Here is a 12,660-nt window from a genome sequence, read left to right on the forward strand (position 1 = left end):
TCCTGAATCTGCCTTGTTGTGTCTACATTAAAAGTCATTATTGGAATCCTTGTCTTCCTGCCTGCCTCCACACACTGTGACTGTGACAGACTAACCAAACACTAAGTAAAGTATAGCGGCGTCTTTCCCCTCGTTTGTTTTTTCCGGTTTTTGTCAGTTTTTCAAGTTGGACACCACACGACCACACGAACGCAGTTGTCCGGGGATGGTCCTCGAGAGAGCCTCGCCGCCTTCATCGAGTGGGTGCTGGTAGTCCCATCTGAGCCTAGGAATGGCTCCCGATCCCCTGTCAAGCCCAGGAAGGGCTCCTGATCCCCAGTTCAACCCGGGAAGGGCTCCTGATTCCTCGTTTAGCCCGGGAAGGGCTCCTGATCCCCAATTCAGCCCAGGAAAGCGAACTCCAGTGCCTGCTCCTAGAAAATGCCCGTCCTCCCACCCGCTCCAGCCTCCTCCACCGCTGTCATCTGGCAGCCCCTTTGCTGGCCCTCAGCCCACCATCATTGCGGTGCGAGCCCCGCGGAACTGCCATCCTCCAGCGTCGCCGGGGTTGGAGTTTCCCTCATCTCTGCCTCCAGCCTCCGAGGCCCGGACTCCGACTCGGCCCGTAGACCCAGTGGCTCCACCTAGGCTCCTAGCTCCCTCGCCTCCACCGTCACCCATCGATCCATCAGCTCCACCGGGCTCCCTCGTCTCTCCGGCTCCGCCTTAGTCGGGCGTCGACCCGCCATCGCCTCTAGCCTCCCCTCCTCTGGCTGCACCTCGTCGCTCTGTCCCACCGGCTCCGTTGGGCTCCTTCCTCCCGCCAGCTCCACCGTGGTCCTCAGTCGCTTCGGCTCCGCCGTGGATCTCCGGATCTCCGACTCGGTAGCCAGAGTCCTCGGCTCCACCCTGGCCCCCTGGCTTGTTGGCTCTCTGTCTCCGCCTCGGGCTCCTCCACCACCTGGTGGACATTCCTCCTCCATGGCTCCTCCCTCCGTCAGCTCCACCGTGGGCCGCTATTATGGCTCCCACCTGGCTCCTCCTCCTGCTCCGGTTCCCTCCTGTCGTCTCCCTGGCTCCTCCCTCCATCGTCACCTCCCTGGACTCTGTTAGCCGTCCTTCTCCTGGAAGGCCGTCCTCCGCCGGAACCTCCACCTGTCTGGTCTGCCTGCCAGCCCTTTGCCTTCCCCGTCACCATCTCACATCCACTGCTTTGTCCTCCTCCTAGTCCCCCTCCGCCCCTCCCTCTGTTTCTACGGTGTGAGGATGCACCTTCCGGGAGGGGGGAGTAATATAACGCCCCTGTGGACTGTTTATAGTGGTTTCTTCCCCTTTTGTTGGTTTAGCCCATACTAATTATTAGTTAATCACCTCATTGTGCTGCTCCACGTTATCTGCCCTATATTAGTTCCTGTCTCTGGTATTCTGGTTTATCGGTTATTGTGAACGTTACCCCGAGTGTGTGTGTGTGTCTCTCCTTCCTGAATCTGCCTTGTTGTGTCTACATTAAAAGTCATTATTGGAATCCTTGTCGTCCTCGTCGTCCTGCCTGCCTCCACACACCGTGACCGTGACAGTACCATTTTCATGGTAATGCAATGTTTGATTTTAAAATGGGTTTCAAAGGATGAATTTTGAGATTTAAAGTTTTCAATTGATATGATTTCTAAAGTGTGACAGAGAAAAAGGCAACAACGAAGACTTTTTGCTACAAAGGTCAGAACTCCTGTTATGATGTAGATTCTTTGAGGTGCACTCTTGTCATAAATTAATCTATTACTTTTCCTACATAATTTTTTACAAAAACATTGGTAAAATATCTATTTAGGAGTCTTAGACCTTTCCAACGATCTATAGTTTGTCATGATTAGATTAGGATTTAGAGGGGATGGGTGACAGTTAAAGGGTTAAGAAATAAGAAATATTTACATGGCCATACTGCATATGAAGGAAACTCATATATATATAATATACAGTATATAAGTCATAAAAGCCTGATGTATCAAATATGATACTCACTCTCTTTTTTTTTTTCTTTAGATTTTGTCTAAAGGCTCATTAAACTGTATTAAACATAGATTTTTGGATTATTATTTCAAGCTTGACAGGGCTATTTCAATTCTATGTAAAAATCCAAGCTAACATTGCTTTCATTTATTCATCACATTGTAAATGGGTGCTCAAGGTGCATTGTGGGATACAGTATGTGCCCGCATATTATAAACTGCACATTTTGGCAAATGTAGTAAGTAGGTCATCCGTGCTTACAGACATACTGTGTTTTGTCTACATTTAGACACTTTCACCTAAAGCGAAAATTATGGAAATGCATTCAAGGTATACATTTTATCCGTAAGCGTGTTGTTCGCTAGGAATCAAACCCATAGACTCACTCACAAAAAGCTGCATTGAATATATGTGTGTGTGGCCGTGAATGGCTTATTCACACTCAACACCGGCCGAGGAGGATACATGCATGCCCCATCATCATGTGGACACAGTTTATTGATTATCTGTCCATGGGGGGAACAGGAGAGAGTCGAGGCGCTGTAGCAATGCAAACAATAAATCTCTTCCCTCACTCCTGCCAGCTCAACACTTCTAATCTGTCAGTAAGAAGGAGTGGATACAGCTGGCCTCTAAAAAGCCAATAAAGAAGCTTTCAGGGGTAATCATCAACGCAGAGGACAAAGCACTGAGCTCACACGTTACCCAGCAATCCTTGCACTCAATTTTGCAGGAGATAATGAAGACGGTGTGATGGATATATGCTGCAAATTGACTGCAAACACAAAGCGGAGGCCTCCTCCTAACCTACAATTTCAAAAGTATTTCAACAGGGCATTGAAATGCATCTGAAGGCACTAATGCAGATGGAATCACAGAATCCAGTAATAAAAATGGAATTTACAGTATAACATGGAATGTCACAGAATTGAGCAAAATACAGTTGAATAAATCAAAAGTTGGGATGGAAACTTGATATGAACTTGATATCGAATCGTAATATGGACTAGTGTCTGTGAATATTAAACTGCAAAAAGACTGCTATTCTATATTTCATCTTCTACACACGCTCAATTATTAAGGAATTTAAACGTTTTTATTTCATGTTTTTATTTTAACAGTAAACCACTGTTGTTAAGCACTTGGACAAAAATGAAATGAATAGTTAAATTTTCATTTGATTACATTTTAAAAAGGTAATTACATCTTTAATGGTTTATGTTTTCATTTGATTACATTTTTGATAATAAATTTATATTAAATCATAAATAAAGAAAAATTAAAACAGACAAAACAGAATTTCTGAGAAAAAATTAAATGTAAATGACAGAATTTGGGGAGAAAAAATAAAGCTTTTAATTGATGTTAATTGATGAATTGATGATTGATGTTTCAATTGATGTTAATTGATGAATACTTGATTATTTATGTTTTAATGTTAATTGATGAATAAATTGACGTTAAACTGTACAAGTCTCATGTGTTTTTTTAAATTTATTTAACCATTACATACCTGCAAACTCACAAGAGGTCAAAAAGGTGACATAGTTGTAAATATGAACCTTGTAGGGGGGTCTGGGGGCATCAAAAAAAATTTGGGGGAGAATTTAACATGTAAATGAAGTGTTCTGGTGCCCTCTGAAAACAAAATAAAGGAAAAAGACAACATATGCTTCAAGTAAAAAAAGCACATTTATACCACAAACTTTTTGGACAGTGCAACTCTGTTGTCATCGGTGTTCATACTTCTCTTTGTGAGCAGTGAAGTAATTTATTTTTGCAAATTTTAACAAACTCCATCTTTTCACTGCAGAGGAAACAGAAGCTGCATCTGAAGTGGCATTAGATGTATTTAGACAGACTGTTTAATGAAGCTAAATGAACGCATTTACACCACAAAATTTCAAATGTATAAATAATTTTATAAGATGAATGTTTTAAATATTTTTGTTTAAAAGATTGTTCACATTCTTTTAAATGCAATACTTTTAAAAATGAAACCATACCACCAGTAGCAGACGGTAAATTGCTATTTTAATGAGCGAGTCATTAAACGGCTGATTCATTCAAAAACGAGGCAAGTGACTACTGTCTTTATAAATGGGTTACTGAATCATTGACTCACTTGATTCATTCAAAAACGTGGATTCATTCAGTATCGAAACACCGCTGTGTTGCTCGGAGACACAAAACAGTCCTACTGTGGCTTTGATTGAAACTTCATCAGCGAATTTGAGCAAAAACAGTCAATATTGTATATTAATATTGTATTACAAATTGCGAACTTTGTTTCTGTTTAACTCATAATGAAGAACTTCCACGCCGACGACATGTTTACATGCGGATGTGAGCGTAAGTGTGCCGTCAAAACGGACCGGCTGTGAGATGAAGTGTGTTCGATTTGAAGCGGCAGCTCGCAGACAGATCAGACATCAAAAGTACCGTGAGAGCGATTCAAAAGCACGCAAAGCACCCTAAAAAAAACTCTTCGGATCTAGAGAATTCACATAGATGACATATTTTGATTAAAAACGGCAAATTTTGCCGAAAAGTGACTAGTTTGCAGGTATGCATTAAAATATAGCCTAATACAAAAATATTTTAATGAAAAAACTAAAATGGAATTCAGTAAAAAATAAATTTTTTTTCTATACATTTTATAGGGTCCTAAACACGTAATTTTTGTTAAACTTTTAGCCTAATAAATTATTGTAGAATTGTATAAGTGTGTAAAAACATATAAACGATTCTGTAAAAGATTACAATTAAATAGACATGCTTTTTCATTACTAAATTTTAGAATTTAAACATTTAAAAACAAAATGAAATTATTCAGGAAGCATTTGAAACAAAAAAGCCTCATGTAGCAAATGCTGTATGTTAACAGTTTGAATTATGTGAACTCAAAATCATTACCATTCATTTCCATCATGCATCATAATTGGCTCAAATTGATTCATTTTGAGATGCAAAACCCTTCTAAAACCTGATCCCAAGTTGTTTTCAAATCAAATGGATGAGACAAGCTGTGAAAAGATAAAACTGACTGATTTTGCTGTTGCAATCCACCAGGAAATCAAGCTCCGAAACATCTCAAATATAATTGCGATATCAGCGATTCAAAAGGTTCCTGATGTCAGCTCTCTAGACGTGTGTAGACAGCAGCGTAAAAACAAAGCGTAGCAGAGTAAAATCAATATCAGGGCTATCACATCAAAATGATTAATTAGCTTATTGAATGCAGCTCTGTAGGGGAGAGTAACAATTGCATGTTGTACAAGCTTGTAATGTCAGATGGCAGTGATGAATGTGAGGGGGCGGGGCTCTTCACTACCACGCCCCCACAGCTCATGGCCAATAGGCACTGAGTAAATGGAACTCTACACCTGCAACAGAACCTGTCCTACAGTCTAGTTGTCTTAGCTTAACAAAACACCCATGAAGTCCAGGAGACTACAGACGATTTAGTCAATATGTTTTCATGTCATATTCAGTCATTTTAGTCTATATTACTTTTAATGAAATGGTATGCAGACAGTGTATATAAATAAACAAATACCTATCAGTCAGTGCAACATTTTGTCACTGAAATAGTTTGAGGGTGGCATTTAGGACAGCACTAAACTTTGAGGTATGAACAAAGCCAAAGCCGTTAAAAAACAAGTGCAGTTTTCACACATGATTTCCTACCACTTCCCTCACAGCCACTGTTTTCAGCATTATAACCGTTATTGCCATGCACTCCTTTCTCTTTGCCAGCGCCCACTTGGCAGCCGTGGCGCAGCGCTGACAGATTGGTAAGAATTCTGGCATGCAGATGCATTTGTTTTCTATTCCTGAAACAATAGGAGAGAGAGCCATATGCTGGGCAGACACTGTCCTGCTGGAACAACAGCTATTCTGACTCCGTTTGCATCCTCACACCGGGCAGACAGACTGTTCGCATACACTAATGCTTCTCCCATGCTTTGGGAGGCTATTCTTTCATTTTTATCTTTCAACATCAGCAAACTTGATACTAATGCAGCTTACTTGATACAGTACGCTATCAAAAGACCATTTATACAATGAAATCAGTGTCTGAAAACTATATCTGAAACAAGCAGATGCATTAGAAAACACTATTCTTTTAAAATACAAAAGAAATACCCACTGGGATCAAAAAATTATAGCGCTTGTTCATTTTCAAAGGTTCTTCAAAGATTATAGTTAGCTAAAAATATTTTCATTACTTCAAATAAATGAACTAAAATATAATATTATAATAATATAACATTTATCATTATAGTTTAACTTGATGTATTAAAGTAACACATTTTTTTAATAGATTAACTGAAATAAAATAAAACAATTATAAATAAATGTATTTTATTACAGCTACTTGCCAAGGCAACATTTATTATTTAAATTTACTGAAATAAAATAATTTTTATTTCATCTGGTTGCCATGGCAATAATTTTTATTTAGTTTAATTTAACATTACTAATAACTAATAATTGAACTAAATTAACTAAAATAAAATATAATTAAAATTACATTTATTTTATGTCAGCTAAATAAAATAAATTTGGCCAAGGCATCATTTATCATTTTATTTAGTTTAGCTCGATGTATAAAAATAACTAGTACTTAAAACAAATTAACTGAAGTAAAATAAAATGTTTAAAAATATTACTTTATGTCAGCTACTTTCCAATGAAACATTGGACATATATATTAGTTTGACTTGATGTATTAAAATAACTCAAACTAAAAATGAAAAACAATTAATAACTAATAAATAATAATATTAAATTAATAAATAGACAAATAGAAATGACAAAAACACAACATAACTAAACTACAATAAAAACAGAAAATATAAAAATATAAATAAATTCAAAATATCTCAATGATACCAAACTAATACTGCCTCAGAGGTTTGGCTGGCATAAGCAATCGAAATCTTTCTAGATTTATTAAAAGTTAGACAAGGTGTATTTAATATTGGCTCTGATCAGTGGAGTGCAGTGTTCTGGAATTGCCATAATATGAATCAGGCTTAATAACGAACAGCAGAGCAAAACGCTGTCGCTCGAAACGTTTCTGTCAGCCATCAGCATTAGCCTCGAGTAATTAATAACTGCCTGGCTGCATTAGTACAGGAAACCACATTATGTCTCCACCGGTAAAAAGTGATGCAGTTTTGACTAGAAAAGAGAGAGAGACTGATTTCCCACCATACTCCTCCTCCAGTTCTGCAGCGCCGTGGTTTAAATCCAATTTGAACAGAGCACGAGGGTCACGACTGCTACAAGCTACACAGAAGAGGTGAGAAGAGATGACGGGAAGGGAAGGAAATGAGAAAAGCAACTTTCACTTTACCGAGGCTATTGTACGCTGTCGGACTGTAGAAGATGAGCATCATTGTTTGGCCGGAGCTGGTGGACACGGACCGTCTGACAGGCAGCTGCTCTTGTTGCCCTCTCGTTACCCTGAAAGCTCACGTTCCCTGCCCGTTTTCTGCAGCGTGTGGCCATGTTTACCGAGGCTGCAGACACAACTCCTTGGTCACTGGAGTAGAACAAAGAGACTGCGCCAATTTGGCAGGGGCCGCCGACGGCTCGCTCAGAGCGGCGTGCTTGAAATAATGAGTTTGTACGCAGCCTTCGCGAGCAATGTTCGCATGCTTCAAAATACGGTTCAGCAAGGCTTGTCAATTAAAATGATGCATTATGGGTGTTAAAAAGTTGCTGCGAAAAAGTTACTATGACAAAAACTTGACAGAATGACCACTAAGGATATTGGAAAGTTACCCATTAAACCCCAAATGTTACCATCTACCTACAAAGCCCTAGTAACCACTCAGAATACCCTAGCAACATCTTAGAAGCACTCAGAACACCTTGGCAATCTAATCTAAACCTAGGTAATGTTTATGCATATGTATGTATATGTACGTAAATCAATGTGTATTTGCACCAATATTTAAAATAATGTATATAATATTTTGTCAATGTATTGTTATATATACAAAATATGTATATATCGTTTGTAATTTGTTATTTTGTTTTCAGAATTGTGATTTGCTTTGCACTTCTCGGTCACCATAGATCTGGCTGTTGTCAAACAAAAATCGCACTGGATTATTACAATTAATGGCAAAAATAAAATTATTATATATATCAACAAACATTCATATAAATAATATGCATATATTAGTGTGCTATTTACACTTATATAATTTAATTTACACAACTAGAACTTGCACAATTGGTGGCTGACTAAATACTTTTTTTCCCCACTGTATATATATACACACACACACATTTATATATTAAATGGACATGAAATCTTGCTTTTTCATGGAAATATTCTATTTCAAATGACAAATATAGAGTTTAGCAGAATTATACAAAAATATTTGCTTGATTAACCAATCTGAATCATGCACTCTGTGTAATATTTATAGTCTAAAAGTATGAAAGCTCCTGGCGATTCCAGCACAGCAAAGATTTTCATCCAAAATCATTTATGGTCCTGTTTAGCCTTCAAAAAATTACTCCTCCATTAATAATCCTAAAGGAGCTTATTAAAACAACCTGATTTCTGTATAAAAAGAGTGTGTTAGTCAGGGAATCACATGTGATCTGTTATAAATAGACTGTGAGTTGGCATATTTCTCAGCTCAGAACACGACGCTTTTCCATTTCTATTCTTAGCCTGTTGAAAGTGTGCCAGAAAACATTGTGTCAAAGCTTGCTGCTTGGACACGAGGCTCAACATGAAATCAATTAGGAAATAAAACCGGAGCACGACACCTGTAACCTGACTTGCCATCTAGACGTGAAGTGAAAATGCTGAAAAATATGAAACGTATAATTACTACATCAACATTAAGACAGGGCTTATTATGCACTCCTATGTTTCATTTAGAACTATAAAATAAACAAAAGAAAGAGTATTTGTCCACATTTACTTAGTTCAGTCCATGCATAAAATAAATTATATGTAAATCATTTGTAAATATTTATAATATATACTAAACCAAATACATGAAATATAATATATACAAAATATATATATATATACTAAATATAATATATACTAAAAAGAATAAGTGGACATTCTAAGTTTACTTCAGGGAAAAAATATGACAAAAGTAAAATATGATGCATTTATGCTTTTATTAAATAAAATATAAGAGAATAAGAGAATTTGTCTGTAATTGAACAATATAAAATAATATAAAAATATAAAAAATTAAAAATACAAGCATCAAAGGCCGAGCTCCTTTTTGTTGTTTTTTTCTTTTTTTAAAGAAAAACCGCAATCTAAACAGCCTGACTGACATATTTCTGAATAGAAACAGGCTAGTAGCTTTGAAAGTTTCTGCCAGAGTCCCAGAAGAGGTCACGCTCGAGACAGAACAGAGAAATTTAATGGAAAAACTTCAAATAACCTTTTTCTGCCCATCTCTCATAAAAAATTTATGTTTCTATGGTCTTATCATCACCTTGTCTTACAGATAACCTCACGTTATGTTTCCATTTGACAGTGTTTTATTAAACTGCACAGAAACCTGGAGGAGCCGCCCTTACCTTGCCTGACTGCGAGTGTGGTGGTGTAGACCAGGAACAGCAGGATGTAGTTCAGAAAGCACTGGAACACCGGGGTGTTGGCGTGGTAATCATCCGCCAGGTATTTGCTGGTCAGGCCAATCCCACAGATGAGCAGTGATAAGACCTGGCCGAGGGCCAGCGTGAGGAGAAGTTCTCTGTGGACGGAAATCCAGGAGTCATTTGCATATCTCACAGATCCAAAGAAAACCTGTACTGTACTGTGTGACCTTAACCGTGACAGAAGGATACATTAAAGGAAAAGTTCAGCCAAAAACTAAAGTTCTCTGAAAATTTACTCACCCTCAGGCCATCCGAGATATAGATGAGTTTGTTTCTTCATCAGAACAGATTTGGAGAAATTTTGCATTACGTCACTTGCTCACCACTGGATCCTCTGCAGCAGTGAATGGGTGCCGTCAGAATGAGAGTTCAAACAGCTGATAAAAATAATCCACTAGTAATCCACACCATTCCAGTTTATCCGTTAACATCATGTGAAGTGAAAAACTATGTGTTTGTAAGAAACAGATCTATTATTAAGTCGTTTTAACTTTAAACCGCCAAAACAGTCCATAATCCATAATAACACTTCCTCCAGTGAAAAAGTCCATCCCCTGTTGTCCTCTCACATCAAAATCCACCAACATATTTGTTTACTGTTTTAGACTGTTTTTTCTTGTGAACAGCGCTTGATCTGTCTATTTCTCTCCTTGATTCAGATGAGATTATTTTTTCACCAGAGAAAGCAATATTATGGATAGAGGACTCATATTTTAGCTAGAAACAATAGTTTGAAGTTAAAAATATCTTAATGATATAGTTTCTCGCTTCACAAGATATTAACTGCTGGACTGGAGTCATGTGGATAATTGTGATGTCTTTATCAGCTGTTTGGACTCTCATTCTGACGGCACCCATTCACTGCAGAGGATCCATTGGTGAGCAAAATCTGTTCTAATGAAGAAACAAACTCATCTACATCTTGGATGGCCTGGGGGTTAATACATTTCAGCAAATATTCATTTTTGAATGAACTATTCCTTTAAAAGTAGAGAAAAGGGACCCAATGATAAATCTCAAGGAGACCCAAGGAGAAAAATGGGTTTGTAGAATAATGGTTCTTGATCCTGCTCATAAAAAGTGTTTAAATTTTACTGAGTGACAGATGAATTTGTTCTGTAAGAATTTAATTGGACATACACAACCTCTGATGTCAACAACAAATTATACAAAAAGTGTTTTCTCCTTTATTTATTTTGCCAATATACACTATTACATTCCCCTTTGTTTCATATACATGTGTTGTGTGCAAGTTGAGATAAAAATACCTTAACAAAAAAGTGTGAACAAAGAAAAGGTGTTAATACTATGAGGACACAATATGTATCTCTGTGAGAAGCTACCAAGCAAAAGCTACCAAGCAAGGAGAAGACACACTTTTCTTTGTTTAAATGCTTCTGGTCAATTAACACTTTATTTCTTTTTGAAGCACATTCAATTTTTTATCAACAGATTGTTATTTACAGAGTGTTTCCTATGATATGATTTTCTGTGTTGGGGAGAAAATAAATAAAAGTATCAATGCCACTAACCTTAACTACATTTTTTAAATACTTTTTAATGTTCGCATTGAAAAAAAAGAGGAAATTTACTATGGTAAAATAAAAAAGAGCATTTATTTGAGCAAAAAGGTAAATATTGTGAAAAATATTTTTAGACATATTTTAAAAAGTATTTCTTAATTTCTGAAATGTTGTTATATTAGCATATCAGTAAGAATTATATTAAATTTAACAGGACAAGACCGCTACATACAGTAAGATTCTGTCAAATGTATGATTTTTGAAAGTAAAATGTTTGAATAACATATAATTTGATTAAAATCAAACAAAAGTGTAAATAAATATGTCATAAATATATAATAAATACATCACATTTTATTATATCTAGAAATATGTTTTTAGCAAAATATTAACTTTTGATGTTCAAAAGTATATGATGGGTTAATTATAATAATAAAAAAATACTGTCCCTCTAAATAATGTAATTAGCTGCTTTTTTGTTAGTAGCTTGAAGTGTATCTAATTTTTTCCCCCAAAAATGATTCAGAGATGGGCTGTACTTATTTAGTAGATTAGTTTTGCAAGTTTCAAAGTAACTTTCCAACACTGTTGACCTCCCATCAAGCAAGCCTTTCAAGAGCTGTTCGCCACATCCTTCCCGTCGGATTTAAGTGATGATAAAATCACACCAGCTGTCATACACAAACCAGCTTCCCATAATTCATCAAGACAATTTGTCAGATTTGCCATTTTCTGGGTGGTGCCAGATGGTTAGTTACAGGTGGTGGTTAGTGGGAACAACTAGTAGAATCCAATACGATAGGGCATGTTTAATTGTAGGTGTAGTATGTGTGTGTGTGTGTGTGTCTGAGTGTGTGACAGTCCAATTGGCAGGATCAGAGCTCTGAGGAGAGCGCAGGAAATGCAGGCGTGCGGAACCGGGTGAGGGAATGAACTGTCAATCAACTGGGCTTAAATGTAGGGGACTTGCCCTCTCTTCAAAAACCCCATCCAGCTCCCCAGTGAACACAGCGCATACGAAAACAGCCAGTGCTCGACGCACACACATGGGTAACGAATGAGGCACGCACACAGGTTAGTTCCAGAGACAATATGCAGGAAGATGAAAGAGGAACTGCGTTATCAAAAAACATGTGCTGCCACATTGGTACACCGTCAAAGACAAGGTGGAAAAGAAAATGGGACAATAAAACATTTTTTATGTTTGTCCTACCTTTCATAAAAAATCCTCTTAGTCTAGTACAACAGAGATAATAAAATGAATGTTACGCTTTAGAAGGTAATTGAAAAGTGGATTAGAAGCTACCTAAAAATAAAAGTTGCTATATTTACAAGAAATCAGAAATGTTTGTAATGCACTTCAACGCTATATATGTGTGTATGTAAGTGTGTGTGTGTGTGTGTGTGTATATATATATATATATATATTTTAGGATGTAGATTCTCAGCCAAAATGTGCAATATATATATATATATATATATATATATA

General features: G+C 37.2%; 1 protein-coding gene across 1 annotated transcript in view; it reads right to left on the reverse strand.

The window, feature by feature from the left end:
- The window catches only part of slc35f1 (solute carrier family 35 member F1), a 100,695-nt gene that overhangs the window by 40,141 nt on the left and 47,894 nt on the right, over positions 1 to 12,660 (reverse strand). Inside the window, exon 2 of the mRNA XM_016295795.1 lies at positions 9,568 to 9,743. Coding sequence (XP_016151281.1) covers positions 9,568 to 9,743 — 176 coding nt within the window. The remainder of the gene's footprint in view (positions 1 to 9,567; positions 9,744 to 12,660) is intronic.

This window comes from Sinocyclocheilus grahami, unplaced genomic scaffold, assembly GCF_001515645.1.
Source record: "Sinocyclocheilus grahami isolate Dianchi unplaced genomic scaffold, SAMN03320097.WGS_v1.1 scaffold340.1, whole genome shotgun sequence".
NCBI classification, from domain to species: Eukaryota; Metazoa; Chordata; class Actinopteri; order Cypriniformes; family Cyprinidae; genus Sinocyclocheilus; species Sinocyclocheilus grahami.